This window comes from Sapajus apella, unplaced genomic scaffold (genome assembly GCF_009761245.1).
Source record: "Sapajus apella isolate SASKATOON/1434 unplaced genomic scaffold, GSC_monkey_1.0 scaffold216, whole genome shotgun sequence".
NCBI classification, from domain to species: domain Eukaryota; kingdom Metazoa; phylum Chordata; class Mammalia; order Primates; family Cebidae; genus Sapajus; species Sapajus apella.
Window position 1 is genome coordinate 479414 of NW_022437156.1, and position 22084 is coordinate 501497.

The following is a 22084-nucleotide window of genomic DNA, read 5'->3' on the forward strand; positions in this document are numbered from 1 at the left end:
TGTCTGAACCATCTCCTAGGCTGTCGTGGGCCCCTCTCCAGCTACCACATGCTCCGACATGTGCCGACAGCCCGGGATCTCACCCACCCCCACTCACAACTCACACACTCACAACGTGCTGTTGGGCGCCTAGGATTGCGCGCGCCAAGTCTCCACCCACTCTCTTTGTTTAATTGTCGGAATTTCCAGCCCTGCAGAAGCCAACCGCTCCCCAGCTGCGAAAGGAGGAGTTAGAAGGACCCGCCCAATTTCCAGGAGCACATAATTACATCTGCAGCCGCCAGCCCACACTTGGCTTTACACTCCTCTCAGCGCACCATGTGTCACTCTCGCAGCTCCCATCCCACCATGACCGTCCTGCAGGTTCCAACCCCGGTCCCCTCCACCAACCCGGGACCCCGGCGGGGCTCAGGTCCAGAGATCTTCACCTTCGACCCTCTCCCGGAGCCCGCCGCAGCCCCAGCCGCGCGCCCCAGCGCCTCTCGCGGGCACCGAAAGCGCAGCCGCAGAGTTCTCTACCCTCGAGTGGTGAGTATCGCCGGAGGAGTGGGCATTCGCAGGGCGCGCTACCCTGGATTCACTGGGGAATGACCGGACTCCAGAAGCCTGATCTGACCTGTCTCCTTTTTTGTCTCCCTTTAGGTCCGGCGCCAGCTGCCAGTCGAGGAATCGAACCCAGCCAAAAGGCTTCTCTTTCTGCTGCTCACCATCGTCTTCTGCCAGATCCTGATGGCTGAAGAAGGTGTGCCGGCGCCCCTACTTCCGGAGGACGCCCCCAGCACCGCATCCCCGGCGCCCACCCCTGAGCCCCCAGTCCTCGAGCCCTTTAATCTGACCTCGGAGCCCTCGGACTACGCTCTGGACCTCAGCACTTTCCTCCAGCAACATCCGGCCGCCTTCTAACTGTGACTCCGCATTCCCAAAAAAGAATCCGAAAAACCACAAAGAAACACCAGGCGTACCTGGTGCGAGAGAGCGTATCCCAAACTGGGACTTCCGAGGCAACTCGAACTCAGAACACTACAGCGGAGACGCCAGCAGGTGCTTGAGGCGGGACCGAGGCGCACAGAGACCCAGGCACAGCCACGTTGGGGCTGGGCCCGGTGGGAAGGAGAGCGTCGTTAATTTATTTCTTATTGCTCCTAATTAATATTTATATATATTTATGTACGTCCTCCTAGGTGATGGAGGGGTGTACGTAATATTTATTTTAACTTATGCAAGAGTGTGAGATGTTCCCCCTGCTGTAAACGCAGGTCTTTTGGTATTTATTGAGCTTTGTGGGACTGGTGGAGGCAGACACCTGGAACTGCGGCAGAGTAGAAGAAATGGGGAGGACTCGGGTGGGGGAGGACGTCCTGGCTGGGGTCAAGTCTGGTGGTGGGTCGTAGGTTTAGGAGGTGACACTGCGTCCTCCAGCCTCTCAACTCCGTCTGTCTACTGTGTGAGACTTTGGCGGACCATTGGGAAGGAGATCCGTGGCCTTCGATCTTCTCGAAGTCGCCCTTAGAGGGCGGCTGCGGGGTAGAGGGTTGGGGATTGGTGGGCTGTCACGGGGCGACTGTCGAGATCGCCCAGTATGTTCTGTGAACAAATAAACTTGATGTACTGTCTGCACTCTTGTGTGTCTTTGCTAGCGCCGACTCCCCACTCCTCCCCGCCTCAGATGCCGAGTCCCCAGCCAGCGAGCCCCTTTAACTGGAGTCACAGAACCCAGCATCCGGTTGCCGGATGCAGTCGTTCATTGCCTAGTTTGCGGTTTTCCTAGGTAGTTGCCCTGCGGCGAATCCGAAATGTGGCAATCACTCTGACGACCGGGTGCCCGGCCCGCCGAGGTCAAGTCCCGCGCCTGGGGCGGAGCATGGAGCAGCCTGGGCGGTTCTCCTCTCAGGAAGGGCGGTGGTTGGGGTGGCAGGGCCGTAGCCCTCCAGGGGCTAACCAGGCCCGGGGCTGCGAACCCGAGCGGGGCCTGCCGGGAAAGGGGCGGGACAAGCGCGCGGGGCCGAGGCGTGGCAAGGTGGGGGCGCTTAGTCCGCTGCGGGGGGCGGGGTCGCGTCTGCCGCAGCAACAGGGTGCGGCAGGGTGGGGAACGCGGGAGCAGGCCCAGCTCCCAGGAAGGCTGGTCCGCTAGCGGCCCCTGCTCTGCTCCCAGGTCCCTGCGCGTCCCCGCCCTTCTCCAGACCCCAGCCCGGCCGCCGCCCGCGTCCGGGAAGGTGAGTCGGGGAGGGGAGCCTGGGGCTGCGGAGAAGCAGGGAGGGAGGGGAAAGGGCTGCAGGCCTCTGGGCGCTGGGGACCTTTATCAAAGGGGAAACCGTCGGCTCCGAGGCGGGAGAGCGGCGAGGGGAAGGGAGGGACCGTAAGCAGGCGGGGAACAGGTCGCTGGGGATCTTAAGGATTTCGCAGGGAAAAGCCTTAGCGGACCCATGGGTGCGGAAGGGACGGGCTGTGGCGGATGCAGACTGAAAGGGCCTGATGGGGGCAAAGGATGGGCCCCTGTGGACGCCACAGCACCCCTTCCCCATTCGCAAAGGCTTTCCCTCCCTCCTCCAGCTCCAGCCTAAACCATGTTTTTCACCTGTGGCCCAAATGAGGCCATGGTGGTCTCCGGTAAGTACTTTTGCCTTCCCAGCCAGTGGCTCCAGAACCTCTGTGAGTCTGGCCTCTGCCCCTTCTCCCTCCCTACCAGCTTCCCAGCGCCAGGCTTATGCCCCTCGTTGGCCACGAACTGCCCAGTTTGATCCCCACCATTTCAAGGCCCAGACTGCTTCCCTTCCATCTCCCAGATTCTCTCCTGTGGGTTGCTGTCCCCTCACCCCCGCCAGATCCTCAGTCTTCCACATTCAAGCTCTGCCACAGTTGCTCACTGCCCCTCACCTTGCAGGGTTCTGCCGAAGTCCCCCTGTCATGGTGGCTGGAGGACGTGTCTTTGTCCTGCCCTGCATCCAGCAGATCCAGAGGTAGGCAAGAAGCAACTAGGGAAGGGGAACCTCCATTTTCTCTTTTTCCTCCTTTTCTTACTGTCTGCCCCTTCTTTTTCCCTTAGGATCTCTCTCAACACACTGACCCTCAATGTCAAGAGTGAAAAGGTTTACACTCGCCATGGGGTCCCCATCTCAGTCACTGGCATTGCCCAGGTGAGGCTCTCAGAGCCTTTTCCCCAAAGTCCACTTCCCCATCACCCTCTTTCCCAGACATTAAGACATGTTCCGGCCACAACCTTTGCAATCCTTGCCTGCAGAGAAATTTCTCTGCTAGTCTCATTTTCTCCAGGCACCCCCAAGGCACTTGGCTCCTCCTTCTTTCTTTCCCTGAAATGGAAAAAGCATTTCTTAGCGGGCTCCCCCTTCTGTCTCTGCTTCTTCTCTGACTTCATGAGATCCCTACCACACCTTTCTTATCCCTACTCTGGCTGCAGGTAAAAATCCAGGGGCAGAACAAGGAGATGTTGGCAGCCGCCTGTCAGATGTTCCTGGGGAAGACGGAGGCTGAGATTGCCCACATTGCCCTGGAGACATTAGAGGGCCACCAGAGAGCCATCATGGCCCACATGACTGTGGAGGTTGGCCTGGGGGCAGGGAACGATCTAGAAGGATGCCAAAATGAGGGGGGCCCAAGGACCACACTAGCCTGTGAGAGACAGTGGATCCAAGAGCTTCCATCCCAGCCGGGCAGGGTGGTTCATGTCTGTAATCCCAGCACTTTGGGAGGACAAGGTGGGTGGATCACTTGAGGTCAGGAGTTCGAGACTAGCCTGGCCAACATGATGAAACCCCGTCTCTACTAAAAGTACAAAAATTAGCCAGGCATGGTGGTAGGCACCTATAATCCCAGATACTTGGAAGGCTGAGGCAGGAGAATCATTTGAACCCAGGAGGTAGAGGTTGCAGTGAGCCAAAAAAAAAAAAGAGCTTACATGCTCTCTCCCCACCATCCTGTTATTGCAGGAGATCTATAAGGACAGACAGAAATTCTCAGAGCAGGTTTTCAAAGTGGCCTCCTCAGACCTGGTCAACATGGGCATCAGCGTGGTTAGCTACACTCTGAAGGACATTCACGATGACCAGGTAAAACTAGGTAATTGATCCTTCCCTGCTTCCTTGCTCCCATCTCTTAAGTCCTCCGAAGGACTAATTTCTACAACTCTCCCACAGGACTATTTGCACTCTTTGGGGAAGGCTCGAACAGCTCAAGTCCAAAAAGATGCACGGATTGGAGAAGCAGAGGCCAAGAGAGATGCTGGGATCCGGGTGAGAGAGATGGGGGTTGCTTGGTGGGAAAGGGGGTAGGAGTGGCACAGCTGAGTAGGAGCAGGAGTACTGGGTAAGCAGGGAAAATACATGAGGCAGACCAAAAACCCTGGTGGGAAGTGGCTCTCACCATGGCCTTTCTCTCCCTGCCCTTACATTTCCTACCTGATCTCTGCTTCCACAGGAAGCTAAAGCCAAGCAGGAAAAGGTGTCTGCTCAGTACCTGAGTGAGATCGAGATGGCCAAGGCACAGAGAGATTACGAGCTGAAGAAGGCCGCCTATGACATCGAGGTCAACACCCGCCGAGCACAGGCTGACCTGGCCTATCAGCTTCAGGTCAGAGCCACGGCACTGGGCAGATGGCCAGCCTGCTCTCTGCCCCTTCCCCATTCCTCTCAGGCTGTCCATCTCAGGACACCACTATTTCTCATACTCTAACTTTGATCTTATTCTGAGTCTCCATCTCTGGCCCAACTCCCCCATATGAGGAGAGATTTAAAAGACTCAGATGTTACAGCTGAAAAGCTCTAAAGAAAAGGCCAGCCAGGTGTGGTGACTCATGCCTGTAATCCCAGCACTTTGGGAGGCCGAGGCAGTCTGATCGCTTGACCTCAGGAGTTCAAGGCCAGCCTGGGCAACATGGTAAAACCCTGTCTCTACAAAAAATACAAACATTAGCCAGGTGTGGCAGCTTGGGCCTGTAGTCCCAGCTACTTGAGGGGATGAGGCGGGAGAATCGCTTGAGCCCAGGATGTGGAGGTTGCTGTGAGTCGAGATCTTACCACTGCCTGGGTGACAGTGAGATCCCATGTTAAAAAAAAAAAAAAAAAAAAAAGAGAGAGAGAAAAGAAAACAAAAAGAGCCAGGAAGGGATATGATCAATAAGGTTGGTCGTATGTTTGGAGCAGGCTGTGCCTGTGCAAGTGTATCTGATTGAGAAAGTGGATCCTAGCTAAGATCTGGCTTATCCCCCACTACTCAGGCAGTGCATTCTGATATGGGTCTCATCTACACAGAGGAATTTCTAATTTACACAGGGGCATGCTATGGGCTAGCAGCAGCCCTGGTTGATCAAAAAGGCATGAAGAAGGTCCAACATGGACATGAAAGTGAGATATGGACAGCCCTTGATATTGCCAGGATATATAGTTGATCTTTATTCATATCTGAGAATTTGCCTATTTTCTAAAACGTATTGGTAACCTCAAAAAGTTACCAGTAAAGTTGCAGCACTTTCAGGATCATTGCAGACATGCACAGAGTGGTGAGATATCTGAGCCACCTGATGTGCAGTTCCCAGGTGAGGTTGAACAAGAACATGCTCTACCTTCTTGTTTCAGCTCTCATACCGTAAGCCGTGTCATTTTCACAGTATACTTACTGTCATGTTTTTTACATCTTTGTGCTTGTTCTTTTTTTTTTTTTGGGGGACGGAGTTTCGCTCTTGTTACCCAGGCTGGAGTGCAATGGCGCGATCTCGGCTCACCGCAACCTCCGCCTCCTGGGTTCAGGCAATTCTCCTGCCTCAACCTCCTCAGTAGCTGGGATTACAGGCATGTGCCACCATGCCCAGCTAATTTTTTGTATTTTTAGTAGAGACGGGGTTTCACCGTGTTGACCAGGATGGTCTCGATCTCTTGACCTCATGATCCACCCGCCTCGGCCTCCCAAAGTGCTGGGATTACAGGCGTGAGCCACCGCGCCCGGCCATCTTTGTGCTTTTTCTTGGTGATTTCACTCTTTGAAATGGCCCCCAAGCATCAGTGCTGGAGCGCTGTCTGGTGTCCTTTAGTGCAAGTAGGCTATGATATGCCTTATGGGAGAAATACATGTGTTACATAAGCTTCATTTATGCATGATTTATAGTGCTATTAGCCATGAGTTCAGTGCTAATGAATCAACAATATGTGTTATATAAGGTGTCTTTAAACAGAAACACATATAAAGCAAGGCTGTATGTTGATCAGTTGATGAAAATGTTGTGACAAGAGGCTCACAGGAACCTAGCCCTGTATTTCCTCTAGGAACAAATTAGGTATTAACTAATTCAGCATTCATGGATACTTTATAGAGCAGTACTACCAAGAACAAGGAAAATCAACTGTATTTGAGACTTTTACCCAAAGGATAGCAATATTATGCATTTTGTTTTTGCGAAGAGTTGGTATAGGCTGAAAGCATAATGGAGGTATAAACCATCTTTTGTTTTGTTAAATTCCTGGGTTACTTGACAGGTTGAGCATGGCATAGAGCTTTGCAACTCAGACTGTCTTCTACCAGCAGCAGCTGCAGCATCACTGTGAAGGTTTGTTAGAAATACAAAAGCACGGTGGCCCACGCCTGTAATCCAAGCACTTTGGGAGACCAGGTGGGCAGATCACCTGAGGTCAGGAATTCGAGACCAGCCTGGCCAACATGGTGAAATCCTGTCTCTACTAAAAATACAAAAAGTAGCCAGGCATGGTGGCGTGCACCTGTAATCCCAGCTACTCAGGACACTGAGCCAGGAGAATCACTTGAACCTGTGAGGTGGAGATTGCAGTGAGCCAAAATTGCGCCACTGCACTTCAGCCTGGGTAACAGAGTAAGACTTTGTCTCCAAAAAAAAGAAAAAGAAAAAAGAAAACAAAAATGCAAAATTGCAGGTCCTGACCAACTGAATCAGAATGTGCATTTTAACAAAATCTCAAGGTGAATTCCTAGGTGATTTGTATGCACGTTGGAGTTTGAGTTTGAAAAGGATTACCATAATGGAAACTGCTAGCTTGCAGTAAAGCTATGGATAAGGTTCTTAACCTTCTGAACACGACCTTACTTGTCTTTAGATCAAGGGATTGGGCTGGTTGGGCTCTGTTCAACTTTTACCAGTTTCTTGTTATGCACCAGACAATGTGCTAGGTGTTCAGGAAAGAAGGATTTATACAACAAATATCTGTTATGTCTCCTGTATGCCAGACATCATTTTGGAGGTGAGGCTATAAATATGAATGAGACAGAAAAGATTCCTGTTCTTACGCAGCTTACGTAAGGAAACAGTAAGCAAGTAAATGAACTTTCCAGGCTATAATTCTTGTTTAAGTGCTATGAAGGAAATAAACAGGGTGATATGAAAAACTGTGGGAGGGGAGTTAGTATATTAGGTCAGGAGACGGTGAGAGAAAGTTTGTATGAGGAAGTGATGTTTGAGATCAGACCTGAAGATAAGAAGGAACAATGCAGAGTTACGGGCCAAGAACATTCTAGCCTGTGCTCTTTATTTTTATTTTCATTGTATCTGTTTGTGTTTTTGTTTTTGTTTTCCCGAGAAGGAATCTTGCTCTGTCACCCAGGCTGGGGTGCAGTGGCACGATCTTGACTCACTGCAACCTCTGCCTCCCAGGTTCAAGCAGTTCTCCTGCCTCCGCCTCCCAAATAGCTGGAATTACAGGCGACCACCACCACAAACGGCTAATTTTTGTATTTTTAGTAGATACGAGGTTTCACCATGTTGGCAAGGCTAGTTTCAAACTACTGACCTTAGGTGATCCACCCCCCGTGGGCTGCCAAAGTGCTGGGATTACAAGCATGAGCCACTGCGCCAGGCTGCCTGTGCTTTTTAAATAGTCATATGTGGCTGGGCGCGGTGGCTCATGCCTGTAATCCCAGCACTTCAAGAGGCCAAGACAGGTCAATCACTTGAGGCCAGGAGTTTAAGACTAGCCTGGCCAACATAGTAAAACCCTGTCTCTATCAAAACTACAAAAAATATTAGCCGGCTGTGTAAGCCTGTAATCCCAGCTACTCAGAAGAGGCTGAGGCACAGGACTCACTTGAATCCAGAAAGCAGGAGTTGCAGTGAACCAAGATCATACCACTGCACTCCAGCCTGGGCAACAGAGCGAGACTCCTTCTAAAATAGAGGCCAGGCGCAGTGGCTCATGCCACCCAGCATTTTGGGAGGCTCAGGCGGGCAGATCACAAGGTCAGGAGTTTGAGACCAGCCTGGCCAACATAGTGAAACCCTATCTCTACTAAAAATACAAAAATTAGCCAGGCATGGTGACACACACCTGTAGTCCCAGCTACTTGGGAGGCTGAGGCAGGAGAATCACTTGAACCAGGGAGGCGGAGGTTGCGGTGAGCCGAGATTGTGCCACTGCACTCCAGTCTGGATGACAGAATGAGATTCCATCTCAAAAAAGAAAAATAAAATAGTCAGTCTTATATGGCTAATGGCTAGGCAGGGGGACCAGTAAGTGCAAAGGCTGTAAAGTAGAGACAGAAAGAAGGTTTCTGATCTGCAGTGGCTGATGTGCTGAGTGAGGAGGAGAGGCTGGCAGGGCCAGATCACAAAAGGTTTGTGTGGTCACGATGGAGACACAGAAGAGAATTGAAAGCACAATGGAAAGCTATTGGAGAACTTCAGAGTGCGCCATGGTCTTATTTATATTTGTATAGGGATCAGTCTGGTTGCTTTGTGGAGAACAGACTGCCAGAAGAGAGGAAGCAAGAGATGAGTTGGGCTCTTTTTCAGAGATGATGAATTAAACAAATGTAACTAACGTTACTCTCTCTTAAGACCTCGCTAAAGCCAAAGTGATTTTTTTTTTTTTAAGATATAGAGGCTGGTCCAAAGGTGAGTTACCTCAATTGATTGTTCAGTCAGTTACAGACTGAACTCCTTATTCTGCTCTTTACCCACTTCTCACTACTGCGATTAACTAGTCTTTCTTTCTTCCTGTCTTTCCTTCTCTTCTCTCCTCTTCTCCTCTTGGAGACCAATCTCACTCTATCCTCCAGGCTAGAGTGCAGCAGTGCAATCTCAGCTCACTACAGCTTCAGCTGCCCACGCTTAAGCGATTCTCCCACCTTAGCCTCCTGAGTAGCTGGGACTACAAGCATGTACCACCAAACCTGGCTAATTTTTGTGTGTTTTGTAGAGATGGGATTTTGCCATGTTGCCCAGACTGGTCTCGAACCCCTGGACTCAAAGGATCCTTCTCGCCTTAGCCTCCTAAAATGCTAGGATTACAGGCATGAGCCACTGCACCCAGCTGACTAGGCTTTAAAAAAAAAAAGATGGAGAAAATAGGAACAGAAACCAGAGCATCATTTTGGAAGCTGGAAGTCAGTGGTAACTAAGCAGGTATGAGACAGCTGAGCTTGAAACCTGCAAAGGGGGAAACTGTGACGTGATCTGAGGCTCAGGAGCTGGTAGCATCCAGTGCTTCTGCAGCTGTGGGAGGCTGGTTAAATAGGAGGAAAAAGTGAAACGCGCCTTCTCAGAGCCCCTCACAAGGATACACATGAAGCTGGTCTCTGTGGTTGCTGCTGGGAAAGGGGCCCAGGTGGTTTGGAGAATGAGTTAGGAAGCAGCCTTACTTCTCGTGGTTTACTTTTTTCTGTTGAATCTGCACCATATGCAAAAGACAAAAAAGATTACCTCTTTCCACCCCTGCAAAAAATAAGTCAGTAAGCTATTGCGGTAGCCTAGGCTAGCACTAAGGTTATGGCAGCAGCAATGGGGGGATTTGGGTGAGACTGGAGGTAGCAGAAGACCATTATGTGGTCAGTGCCCTCAAGGTATTTATACTCTAGAAGGGGACACAGATGGGAAAAATAGATTAAAGGGAACTCATCAGAGGAACACTGGACTCCACTGGGCTGGCCAAGCAGACAGGGAACCCACCTTCACGTACCTACTCCTAATCTTTTTTTTTTTTTTTTTTTTTTGAGATGGAGTCTTGCCATGTTGCCCAGGCTGGAGTGCAGTGGCACGAGCTCAGCTCACTGCAACCTTTGCCTCCCAGGTTCCAGCAGTTCTCCTACCTCAGCCTCCCGGGTAGTTGGGACTACAAGTGTGCGCCACCACACCTGGCTAATTTTTTGTATTTTAGTAGAGACAGCGTTTTTACCATGTTAGCCAGGCTGGTCTAGAACTCCTGAGCTCAAGCAATCCCCCTTCCTTGGTCTCCCAAAGTGCTAGGATTACAGGCGTGAGCCACCATGCCTGGCCACCTGCTCCTATTTTTAATATCCTATCCTGGAGTTCCGGTTCCTGGGCACTTGCTCTTCACCTCTGACTCTGAGCACCCCTCCTACCCAGGTGGCCAAGACTAAGCAGCAGATTGAGGAGCAGCGGGTGCAGGTGCAGGTGGTGGAGCGGGCCCAGCAGGTGGCAGTGCAGGAGCAGGAGATTGCCCGGCGGGAGAAGGAGCTGGAGGCCCGGGTGCGGAAGCCAGCCGAAGCCGAGCGCTACAAGCTGGAGCGCCTAGCTGAGGCAGAGAAGTAAATGTCCCCTCCCTGACCCTTCCTAGCTCCCTTGCCACCTAGGCACCCCAAGATGGAGGACTGAGGCCCTCACCACCTGGACTCCTATGGATCTCAGGTTGCAGAGCCTCTACCTCTGCAGCGCTGGGCCTTTCTCCTGGGAGTAAGGGACCCTGGGCTCCACCCTCCACTTCCCTTCTGTGTACAGGTCCCAGCTAATTATGCAGGCGGAGGCAGAAGCCGAATCTGTTCGGGTGAGTTAAGAGGCAGCTCCTGCTGGCTTCCAGAGAGGGTGGGGGTTGCTGCTTGAGCTGGGATTTCTTGTTCTTAATGATTTCTGTCAGTCTCACAACAAGCATCCTTAACCCTCAGATGCGTGGGGAAGCTGAGGCCTTTGCCATAGGGGCCCGAGCCCGAGCTGAGGCTGAGCAGATGGCCAAGAAGGCAGAAGCATTCCAGCTGTACCAAGAGGCTGCTCAACTGGACATGCTGCTAGAGAAGCTGCCCCAGGTCTGGAGGTCATGTGGGCACCAAGAAAGGAGGAAATAGAACCGGGGACTAAGGAGTGGGGTGAAATGAGGGACTTAGGGAGAATCAGGCTTGGGGACCATAAATTAGAGGGGGGCATTATTAATGACCAAAGTGAGGAAGGATGATCATTGGAACAAGGACCTTAAAACCCAGGGTAAGTTGTTTTATGAGGAGTGTGGTCAGATTATGGGTACTGAGTGGGTGTCTCTCTCCTCCTAGGTGGCAGAGGAGATCAGTGGTCCCTTGACTTCGGCCAATAAGATCACACTGGTGTCCAGTGGCAGTGGGACCATGGGGGCAGCCAAGGTGACTGGGGAAGTACTGGACATTCTAAGCCACCTGCCAGAGAGTGTGGAAAGACTCACGGGCGTCAGCATCTCCCAGGTGAGGTCTCAGATCAGGGCTGAGGAGCAGAGTTGTTGGGTTCCTGTGTTGTGTGATGCAACAGGCCTAGCATTTAGCCAGCATCCAGGCCTGGAACTCATTGACATTTATTAATCAGTTTCTGTGTGCCAGACACAGCGCTATGCTTCTACATAAATGAGTTGTTTTAAATCAAACTACCCTTAGGGTATACAGGATTTTACAAAGCCAGGAAACTGAACTTCCAGCATGTTCCTACTTATTCTGCTGGTGCAACTGGGCTTGAAACCCAGGCCAACTGTCTCTGCAACCTGTGCTTGTGGTCACCCCACTAGTAGGGAACTAGTTGCAGCCTGTTGACAGTTAATTCCAGGGCAGATCACTGCTTTTCTTGGTGCCCCAGTTACTTCACCTATAGATTGTGGTAGAGGTCAGCAAACAGGCTCTGGAACCACTCTTGTGTATCCTAGCTACAGTGCCTGCTAGCTGTGATCTTGGACAAATAATCAACCTCTCTATACCTGTTTCCTCACCTTAAAATTGGGTTAATAATTAGAAACTATCCTGTTGAATTGTTAAGGGGCTCGAGCAAATATTTGCAGTGTTTAGAATAGTGCCTGGCATGTAGTAAGCATTGTGTGTATGTTAAAGAAATGGAGGCCGGGCATGGTGGCACACACCTGTAATCCCAGCACTTTGGGGAGGCCAAGGCAGGTGGATCACAAGGTCAGGAGATCGAGACCATCCTGGCTAACACGGCGAAACCCCGTCTCTACTAAAAATATAAAAAATTAGCCGGGCGTGGTGGCACATGCCTGTAGTCCCAGCTACTCGGGAGGCTGAGGCAGGAGAATCGCTTGAACCCAGAAGGTGGAGGTTGCAGCGAGCTGAGATCGCACCACTGCACTCCAGCCTGGTAACAGAGTGAGACTCCATCTCAAAAAAAAAGGAAAGAAAGAAAGAAATGGGACTGGGTACAGTGGTTCACACCTGTAATCTCTGCACTTTGAGAGCCCAAGCAGGCAGATCACCTAAGGTGAGGAGTTCAAGACCAGCCTGGCCAACATGGTGAAACCCCATCTTTACTAAAAATTAAAAATAAAAAAAATTAGCCAGGCTTGGTGGTGCATGCCTGTAATCCCAACTACTCTGGAGGCTGAGGCAGAAGAATCTCTGGAACCCAGGAGGTGGAGGTTGCAGTGAGCAAAGATTGCACCACTGCATTCAGCCTGGGGGACAGAGCAAGACTCTATCTTAAAAAAAGAAAAAAAGGAAGAGAGAGAAAGAAAGGCACATAATTAGGCCAGGCACAGTGGCTCAAACCTGTAATCCCAGCAGTTTAGGAGGCCCAGGTGGGTGGATCAGTTGAGGTCAGGAATTTGAGATCAGCCTGGCCAACATGGTGAAACCCCATCTCTACCAAAAATACAAAAATTAGCTGAGCATGGTGGGTCATACCTGTAATCCCAACTACTTGAGAGGCTGAGGCAGGATAATCAATTGAACTCAGGAAGCAGAGGTTGCAGTGAGCCAAGATTGCACCACTGCACTCCAGCCTGGGTGACAGTGTCAGACGCTGTCTTGGGGAGGTGGGGAAGCATATGTAAATAAAAGCACTGGATCATACCAGTGATCTTCAGCTGGGTTCCTTGGAGCCTCCTAGAGGCCTGCAGTGGAATATTCAGAGCTAAGGAGAGTTTTTTGTTTTGTTTTGTTTTTTGTTTTTTTTAATTTTTATAAAGTTGGGGTTTCAAGGCCGGGCGCGGTGGCTCACGCCTGTAATCCCAGCACTGTGGGAGGCCGAGGCGGGTGGATCACGAGATCAAGAGATCGAAACCATCCTGGTCAACACGGTGAAACCCCGTCTCTACTAAAACTACAAAAAATTAGCTGGGCATGGTGGCACGTGCCTGTAATCCCAGCTACTCAGGAGGCTGAGGCAGGAGAATTGCCTGAACCCAGGAGGCGGAGGTTGCGGTGAGCCGAGATCGCGCCATTGCACTCCAGTCTGGGTAGCAAGAGCGAAACTCCGTATCAAAAAAAAAAAAAAAAAAAAAAAAAAAGTTGGGGTTTCACCATGTTGGTCAGGCTGGTCTTGAACGCCTGACCTCAGGTGATCTGCCCACCTTGGCCTCCAAAGTGCTTGGATTACAGGCGTGAGCCACTGCGCCCTGCCAGGAGAGTTTTTACAAACAAGGCTCCACCCCCTTTCCTCTCTTTACTGATTTATTATATGTGGATACTGATGGCTTTGTTTGGGGAAACAGGATGAGGTACGGCACCAGAAAGAAGACTCCTGGACGGTGGACGTGTGTGTTTTCTGTATAGCCCATTCATCTAAGTGGGGGCCTGGGAAAGCAGGGTACCTGGTTCTCAAGCGTCATCTACTGTTGTCTTTTTGCCAGGTGAATCACAAGCCTTTGCGAACAGCCTGAGTCTTCAGCCCTCACAGATGCCCAGCCTTGTAGCTGAAGTTGCCTGAATGATCTCCCTGTTGCATGTAATCCACTGGCCTCCCTGAGCATGTCCATTGACAGTGGGGTCCCACCCTCATCTCTCCTTGCCAAATAGTTTGTGCCTTGCCTAGGATGGGGTTGCTCCCCTTGCCAACCTGACACTGCTGTGATTGCCAACTCCAGGGGTCCCATGTCAGCCTTCTGATGATCCCACTCCACTCCACCTCAACTTCCTAATTAAATCAGACTGTTTGAGCCTGTTGTCTAGAATACTTTCCTGACCAAGACTGAGGGAAGGCCTGGAGGTTTTCAACTTTACTCGCCAAATAAATTGCTGTTATTAAGTACTGATACTTGGGAGGCTGAGGTGGGAGGATCACTTGAGCTCAGGAGTCTGAGGCTATAGTGAGCCATGATCATACCACACTCCAGCCTGGGTGACAAAGCAAGATCCTGGTTCTATTAAAAAGAAATTAGGCCAGGCATGGTGGCTCATGCCTATAATCCCAACACTTTGGGAGGCTGAGGCAGGTGGATCACAAGGTCAAGAGATTGAGACCATCTTGGCCAACACAGTGAAACCCTGTCTCCACTAAAATACAAAAATTAGCTGGGTGTGGTGGCGCATGCCTGTAGTCCCAGCTACTTGGGATGTTGAGGCAGGAGAATTGCTTGAAGCCGGGAGGCAGAGGTTGCAGTGAGCTGAGATTGCGCCACTGCACTCCAGCTAGTGCCTGGCGAAAAGAACGAGACTCTGTCTCAAAAAAAATAAATAAATGCTAGAGTGTATCTTGCTCCCTTGCATACAGTAGGCTTTCTAGAATGAGAGAAAAGCAAGTTACTTATATACTCTCAAGAGTTTTAATATCTGCCCTCCACAAGTCTGTTATAGCCAGAAATCATGCTAAAATAGAAGGAATGTTGAGAATAGTATTAGTTCCTTTAATTCCTGAAAATATGGCAAAGGGAAATATTAAGTTATTGTTTTCAAGATACCTTTGAGACTTACTTTGTGAACATACAAGCATGAGGTACTAGATTGAACAGAGTGTTTTAGAATGAGACCATAAGGTAGCATTCCCCATTAGTTACTTTTTTTTAAGACAAAGTCTTGGGCCAGGCACAGTGGCTCATGCTTGTCATCCCAGCACTTTGGGAAGCCAAGGCAGTTGGATTACTTGAGGTCAGGAGTTCGAGACCAGCTTACATGGTGAAACCCCATCTTTACTAAAAATACAAAAAATAGCCAGGCATGGTGGCACCCACCTGTAATCCCTGCCTTGGGAGGCTGAGGCAGAAGAATCACTTGAACCCAGGAGGCAGAGGTTACAGTGAGCCAAGATTGTACCAGTGCATTCCAGCCTGGGCAACAGAGCAAGACTCCATCTCAAGGAAAAAAAAAAAAAAAAAAAAAGACAAGGTCTTGCTCTGTCACCCAGGCTGGGGTGCAGTCAGGGATCACTGCAGTCTCAACCTCCCAGGCTCAAGCAATCCTTCCACCTAAACCCCCACCACCACCAACCCCTACCCCAGTAGCTGGAACTACAGACATGTGCCACCATGCCTTTATTTATTTATTTATTTAGGTAGAGATGATATATCACTGTTGCCCAAGTTGGTATGGAACTCCTGGGCTCAAGCCATCCTCCTGCCTCAGCCTCCCAAAGTGCTGGGATTACAGGTGGGAGCCACCATGCCAGGCTCCACTAGAAATCTTGGTGTCGTAGGTTGACTAAGAAAGCCCACAGGATCACAGTAAATGGCCATGGGTACACATAACCCAAAGGAGTCCTAGGCTGCACGGCCAAGGCCAATTCAACCACTTCTGGTTCAGTACATCTGGGTGCGACCAAAAAAATTGCGTTTATTTCTGCAGGTTCCTAGAGGATGCTGATGCTGGTCTGGGAACCAGTTCCGTATGACTTGTCATTGGTCCAGCTTCCATTTTCCATCCCTGGATCCTGCCTTCCCCAATTAAGACTGATTGATGGGCCCCGTACACTGGCTCACCACCTACAGTCCCAGCTGCTTGGGAGGCTGAGGTGGATCACTTAAGCCCAGGTCGAGGCTGGAGTGAACCATCCGAGAGTCCATTAAAAAGACTGACTGGTGCTGGGAGTGGTTTGGGTACCAGAGATAATGATGTGAGGGTCTACCAAGTAGTCAAGTGTTCTTACCAGTACCTCCCTCAGATACCAAATCGGCAGATGCTCAAGTTACTCATATAAAATGACATAGTATTTGCATATAACCTGTGTACTTTAAATCATCTCTATTACCTAAACACGTAATCTAACTAAAATGTTACGTCAAGTTTATACTATTGTTTAGGGAATGAGAAGTCTATACATGTCCAGTACTATTTTCCCAGCATCAAGTTGGTTGAATCCATGGCCGCAGAACTCACAGATGAACAAGGACTCAGCATTGTGACGCCTCAATTTAAGGAGAGCAGTGCAGCTGAACTCAGGCCCCATGCCTCCATCAGCAGTGTTTCCCTAAATAAGCACACATATTGCAACTTTTTCCAATTCCCATTTATTTTTGGCTCTTGGGGCAATGTTATCTTTTCAATATGAAAAAAAGCAGCAAGTTCAACACAAAATAGATCTCAAATGTAGGATAGAACAAAATCAAGTGTGTGGTGGGGGGAAGCAACAGCAAAGGGAAGATATGAGATGTTGCAAAAAAGATGGAGGAGGTTCCCCCTCTCCTCTGGGCATTGACTCAAACACTGATGTGGCAGTATACACCATTCCACATAGGGATGTTAATTCCTTTTTGGGGACAAGAAAAGGTGGGGGGTTAGGAGGACATTTCTGGAGGCTTAGGGACCAAGGCTGGTCTCTTTCCCCTCTTGATGCCTTTCTCTGATCAGGGGAAAGGAGTTTAATGAGTGAGGGAGGTAGAGTTGGAGGGAAGGATTCCACTCGACAGAGTGAGGCAGACCCCTCCAAAAGGTAGAGCTTGGAGGGAGATCGAAAATGGAAATAATACTGCTTATACCTCCCTTGAAGCTGAGATGGGAAATGAAAATACATAGAAATTAATGACTTTTAATAGCTTGGATTTCCCTCTCCAAAACTTTTAGAATGGAAAATCCCATCCCCTTCCTTACAGTGACTTCTATCCCACTACCTTCTACCATTTTCTACTTTGCACTTAGGATGGTTGCCCTTATCTACATATGTTTTCAGCACCTGGTTGGTTCTAAATGGGATCTAGATGAGACCCAGCTTCTTGCAGATTTTTAACAGGGGAATATTAACTGGACAAATGGAAGGAATGGGCACCCGAAGGAAATACAGTGTCACCAAGAATGGCAGAAACCTAGGTTTCCCAGAGTGGAAAGAGAGAGGAGACATTCAACAAACAAGTATTTATTGAGCGCCTACTATGTGCCAGGCACTATTCTAGACCCCCCAGAAGAAAACAAAAAAAAAAAAAGATAGAGGCAGCAAACAAATTCTGAGGGAGAGGAAAGGGGCAGTTGAGTAAGACAGCTAAGGGAACTGAGAAGCCTGAAGTGATAGGGGCTCTGCCTTAGGCCTCCTCTTCAGCCTCCTCACCGAAATCCTCCTCCTCTTCTGCGGTGGCATCCTGGTACTGCTGATACTCAGAGACGAGGTCATTCATGTTGCTCTCAGCCTCGGTGAACTCCATCTCGTCCATGCCCTCGCCTGTGTACCAATGGAGGAAGGCCTTCCGGCGGAACATGGCAGTGAACTGCTCTGAGATGCGCTTGAAGAGCTCCTGGATGGCTGTGCTGTTGCCAATGAAGGTGACAGCCATCTTGAGGCCACGAGGTGGGATGTCACAGACGGCTGTCTTGACATTGTTGGGGATCCATTCCACAAAGTAGCTGCTATTCTTGTTCTGCACGTTAAGCATCTGCTCATCAACCTCCTTCATGGACATCCGACCACGGAAGACAGCAGCCACGGTGAGGTATCGGCCGTGGCGGGGGTCACAGGCAGCCATCATGTTCTTGGCATCGAAGACCTGCTGGGTGAGTTCGGGCACTGTGAGAGCTCGATACTGCTGGCTTCCACGGCTGGTGAGAGGGGCAAAGCCAGGCATAAAGAAATGGAGACGTGGGAAGGGGACCATGTTAACAGCTAACTTGCGGAGGTCAGCATTGAGCTGGCCAGGGAAGCGGAGGCAGGTGGTGACACCGCTCATGGTGGCTGAGACGAGGTGGTTCAGATCCCCGTAGGTTGGTGTGGTCAGCTTCAGAGTGCGGAAGCAGATGTCATAGAGGGCCTCGTTGTCAATGCAATAGGTCTCATCGGTGTTCTCTACCAACTGATGGACGGAGAGGGTGGCATTGTAGGGCTCGACCACGGTGTCAGACACTTTGGGTGAAGGCACCACACTGAAGGTGTTCATGATGCGATCAGGGTACTCTTCTCGGATCTTGCTGATAAGGAGAGTGCCCATTCCAGAGCCTGTGCCCCCGCCCAGTGAGTGGGTCAGCTGGAAGCCCTGAAGGCAGTCACAGCTCTCAGCCTCCTTGCGGACCACATCCAGGACAGAATCAACCAGCTCGGCCCCTTCTGTATAGTGGCCTTTGGCCCAGTTGTTGCCTGCCCCAGACTGACCTGCAATGCAGTCAGGAGAAAAGCTCAATTAACAGGGTATGGAAGATACATGTTTTTCAGCTTTTGAAATTAATTCCCTTGGATGTGTCTTCTTTCTCCTTCTCTGTGATGTATTCTCCCCCTACTGCCCCATAATTGACCAGCAATAGCAGTCACTACCTCTACCCTCCATTACATTTCAGAACACAGTTCTGTATTAGCACGCCAGTACAACAATCATTTCCTAACTTTTGCTCTGTCTTTGGAGCTAAATAAGTTGAACACAATGGTGTATCATCTGCTACTGTCTGTATAACTCACCAAAAACAAAGTTGTCTGGTCTAAAGATCTGGCCAAAAGGACCTGAGCGAACAGAGTCCATGGTCCCAGGTTCTAGATCCACCAGAATGGCACGAGGAACATATTTGCCACCTATAGGAAATAAAGTAAAAGCTGTGAGATCTGGCAGAGAAGATTTATAAATATACTGAGGCTGGGAGGCAGCAGGGATCCCAGACCTGTCATTCCAGGTCCTGCCACCAGGTGGCAGCAGACGTCTGGCCCTGATGGTGGCTCACTCAAGGGAAAGGATGACAGATTCACCCAGAGGGTAAGGCGTGCACAAGAATGAAAAGAGACTCCAGAGAAGTGGGAGACAGGGAAGGGAACCCGAGCTGCCCGGGCTCCTGCCCTCACCTGTGGCTTCATTGTAGTACACGGAGATGCGGTCCAGCTGCAGGTCGCTGTCCCCGTGGTAGGTGCCAGTGGGGTCGATGCCATGTTCATCACTGATCACCTCCCAGAACTGCCGGGCGAGAGCAAAAAGTACAACAGCTCAAGTCCCAGCCAACTATGTCGCAAGTACCATTTTATTTCATCTTTTATTATTTTTTTGAGACGGAGTATTGCTGTCACACAGGCTGGAGCACAGTGGCAAGACCTTGGCTCACGGCAACCTCCGCCTCCTGGGTTCAAGCGATTCTGCTGCCTCAGCCTCCCAAGTAGCTGACACTACAGGCACAGGCCACCACGCCCAGCTAATTGTTGTATTTTTAGTAGAGAGGGGGTTTTACCACGTTGGCCAGGATGGTCTTGACCTCGTGATCCGCCCGTCTTGGCCTCTCAAAGTGCTGAGATTACAAGCGTGAGCCACCGCACCCGGCCTCTTTTTATAATTTTTAAGGCAGGGTCTTCCTGTTGCTCAGCCTGCAGTGCAGTGGCGCAATCACAGCTCCAAGACTGCCTGGAGCTGCCAAGCTCAACCGATCCTCCCACCTCAGCCTCTCGATTAGCTAGGACCCCAGACGCGCGAAACCACGCACAGTGAATTTTTATTTTTTTGTAGAAACGGGGTGGGGGTCCGCGCTTTGTTGCCCAGGATCAGCCCGCCTCGGCCCCACACCTCCTATTTTAATTCCACACGCCCTCAGGCCGTTGTTCTAGGGCCTGGCATCCCGTGTGCCTGCCACACCCTTCCCCTAGACACTCGCTCCCTCGGGAAAGTCACAGCTTTCTCCGATTGGGGTGAGATATGTGCAGCCAGTCCAAAGCGCTCGGGTGGGCGGAAGGAGGTCGACCACACTAGGATAAGCGCCGCTCTCCTTCCACAGCGCTGGGCACCGCCCCACCGCGCCGCGCACAAAAGGCCTGGGGGTGGGGGGGTCCGAGAAGAGAGCGGCTGCCGCAGTCGACCACCCACCCCCCGCCCTCCACGTGACTGCGGCGCACGCGCAGATCCAGCCGCCGACAAAAGGCTTCGTACGTGGGTGGGGCCAGGGGCAAGAATTCCGCGCACGAGGGGCGGGGCTCAAGGTAGCGCGCCCCCGCCGGCGGGCAGGACCGCATTGTCCCCGCGCGCGCCTCGGCCCCGCCCCGCAGGGCCCCGCCCTTCTGCTACAACGTAGCAGCCGCACTTCCTCCCGCCCCTCCCCCGCCACACTGTAACCGCGCGCAAAAAAAAAAAAAATTCCCCTTGGCCTCGAATTTTATTCCTTCGCTAGATTTTCCCCCCTTGATTTCGTGCATTCTTTCTCTCCCCTTAAGTCCTGAGGGACTTATTAAAAAAAAAGTCACACACCCCATTTTCTCTCTATATCCCTTCACGCCCTAAAATGGTCTCTATTAGGGGCCATGAAAGCAAGTAAAATTAATCCCGCTCTTGGTCTCCTTCCACCCAGGGACAACTACAGGATCCGCTCTCCGGGGTCGCGGGCGTGCTGGGATCCCTGGTCTTTTGTGAAGAGTAGCGCGCAGCGCAGCCCCCCTGGCGCGTCGCCCCCCAACCCTTGCACTGGAGCTCTCCGCAGCCGCCCGACTGCCTCGCCCCTACCCGCTCCGGTTTGGCCCCACGAACCCCGCAAGGGGGTTGGGCGGGATGCACATGGGCAAAACCTCGCCCTGCTTTGTCTCCGACCATTTCCGCATCTCTCTCCCTGCCCGGTTCTCGGACCGTTAGAAGCGCTTCTAAGTAAAAAATCTCACAGATCCTCGGTCCTCCCGCCCCCGAAACCCGAAGAGCTCTTTTGCTAGTTTCTCCAAAATGTGTCTGCCAAGAAAAATGATTCCCAGCTTTCCAAAAGCGAATGCTAGCTACAATTGTTATGTATATAAATGTAACAAACTTCGTTGGGAGGGGCAAGGCTTGATTAAGGATGAAGGGTGCAAATGCCCCACAACCATTTTTTTATAACTTACCTGGATTTTTCCTTCTAAAAAGCAATAAAAGAGGTGTAAAATTCTTACCTTGGCACCGATCTGGTTGCCACACTGACCAGCCTGGATGTGCACGATTTCCCTCATGGTTAAAATTTAATTTTTTTGCTCGCCTCAAGGTATGTACGGGGCAAAAAAAATATGTAATTTTTTTTCTCTGCTGGTCGCAGGCTGGAAGGCTGGAATGCGCCCCAGAGGCTGGAGCAGCGAGGTTGCGAACGCGGCGGCAGGAAGGTTCTGAGAGGGAGAAAGGAGAGGGGAGGGCGCGGAGAGAAGGCAGGCTGGGCGGGGCGCGCGTGCGCCGGGGCTGGGAGGCGGGAGAATCGGCCCCGCGCGCGGTCGGGAGACAAAGCCTCATCGAGCCTGGCCCTGATTAGTCGATGTCGGTCATGTACCGGGCGTCCATTGGCCTCTGAGCCAGTGGACGACTGCAGTCCTCTCTGGGAGTTGTAGTCCCCTATTGTTGTCCACGCTGCAAAATGATGTGACGAATGGGTGGGTACCGGCTTGGTTTTTGTGCGGTTTTTGTTTTGTAAATGAAAAACGACCTTGCGCAAGGTTCCTTTCTTCTTTGCCTGAGGTTTTTGTACAAAAAGTGATCACTTCTCGGGGATACAGCAGTTGAGAAATCTGGGGTTCCAGAAGTTGGGTGGTGGCGTAGGCACGCCCTGAAAGCTCCCGGCTGCAGTACCTCTGGGAAAGACAGGATTGCTCAGCTCAGCGAAAACTGGGAGAAGTGTGGTACCGAGGTAGTCTGCAACCTCTGACACTCGGTAACCCAAGGCATGAACTTCAGTAAGCCTCTGCTCCCTCAAACACTTCAAGGAGGGAATTGCCCTCTTGCTATTTCCTTGGGAATTTTCGAGTCATTGTTTCGAAAGAGAAACAAAATTGCAGCAAGGGCTTTTCAAGATAGAGATGTCTGGAGAGTATGTTCAAAGAATA

General features: G+C 51.0%; 3 protein-coding genes across 5 annotated transcripts; 2 read left to right on the forward strand and 1 right to left on the reverse strand.

Annotated features, from left to right (window-relative positions):
• Nucleotides 1-207: 207 nt before the first annotated feature.
• On the forward strand, nt 208-1617 carry IER3 (immediate early response 3). The gene is made up of 2 exons (XM_032270740.1): nt 208-528; nt 643-1617. The coding sequence occupies exons 1-2, from the start codon at nt 319-321 to the stop codon at nt 901-903; spliced, it is 471 nt and encodes a 156-aa protein (XP_032126631.1). The 5' UTR covers nt 208-318; the 3' UTR covers nt 904-1617.
• A 250-nt stretch (nt 1618-1867) lies between these two features.
• On the forward strand, nt 1868-14103 carry FLOT1 (flotillin 1). 3 transcript variants are annotated; one of them, XM_032270737.1, is made up of 13 exons: nt 1868-2213; nt 2551-2607; nt 2882-2957; nt 3044-3134; nt 3416-3559; nt 3945-4064; nt 4152-4247; nt 4432-4584; nt 10334-10515; nt 10706-10751; nt 10870-11007; nt 11248-11412; nt 13797-14103. In XM_032270737.1, the coding sequence occupies exons 2-13, from the start codon at nt 2565-2567 to the stop codon at nt 13824-13826; spliced, it is 1284 nt and encodes a 427-aa protein (XP_032126628.1). In that variant the 5' UTR covers nt 1868-2213; nt 2551-2564; the 3' UTR covers nt 13827-14103. The 3 variants fall into 3 exon arrangements, with proteins under 3 accessions (XP_032126628.1, XP_032126630.1, XP_032126629.1); XM_032270739.1 differs by lacking the exon at nt 3044-3134 and having other exon boundaries at nt 1953-2213; XM_032270738.1 differs by lacking the exon at nt 2551-2607 and having other exon boundaries at nt 1953-2213.
• A 2272-nt stretch (nt 14104-16375) lies between these two features.
• Nucleotides 16376-21529, reverse strand: TUBB (tubulin beta class I). The gene is made up of 4 exons (XM_032270741.1): nt 21170-21529; nt 19124-19232; nt 18749-18859; nt 16376-18448 (listed from the first exon to the last, which is right to left on the reverse strand). The coding sequence occupies exons 1-4, from the start codon at nt 21224-21226 to the stop codon at nt 17391-17393; spliced, it is 1335 nt and encodes a 444-aa protein (XP_032126632.1). The 5' UTR covers nt 21227-21529; the 3' UTR covers nt 16376-17390.
• Nucleotides 21530-22084: the final 555 nt, after the last annotated feature.

What these genes read in the sequence shown, in the direction of transcription:
- IER3 (XM_032270740.1), top strand. Translation starts at nt 319, where the DNA reads ATGTGTCACTCTCGCAGCTCCCATCCCACCATGACCGTCCTGCAGGTT. An exon ending in GAGTTCTCTACCCTCGAGTG is followed by an intron (nt 529 to 642) that starts GTGAGTATCGCC and finishes GTCTCCCTTTAG; the next exon opens with GTCCGGCGCCAGCTGCCAGT.
- FLOT1 (XM_032270737.1), top strand. Translation starts at nt 2,565, where the DNA reads ATGTTTTTCACCTGTGGCCCAAATGAGGCCATGGTGGTCTCCG. An exon ending in TGAGGCCATGGTGGTCTCCG is followed by an intron (nt 2,608 to 2,881) that starts GTAAGTACTTTT and finishes CTCACCTTGCAG; the next exon opens with GGTTCTGCCGAAGTCCCCCT. An exon ending in ACCTGGCCTATCAGCTTCAG is followed by an intron (nt 4,585 to 10,333) that starts GTCAGAGCCACG and finishes CCTCCTACCCAG; the next exon opens with GTGGCCAAGACTAAGCAGCA.
- TUBB (XM_032270741.1), bottom strand. Translation starts at nt 21,226, where the DNA reads ATGAGGGAAATCGTGCACATCCAGGCTGGTCAGTGTGGCAACCAGATC. An exon ending in GTACTACAATGAAGCCACAG is followed by an intron (nt 18,860 to 19,123) that starts GTGAGGGCAGGA and finishes TATTTCCTATAG; the next exon opens with GTGGCAAATATGTTCCTCGT. An exon ending in ACCAGACAACTTTGTTTTTG is followed by an intron (nt 18,449 to 18,748) that starts GTGAGTTATACA and finishes ACTGCATTGCAG; the next exon opens with GTCAGTCTGGGGCAGGCAAC.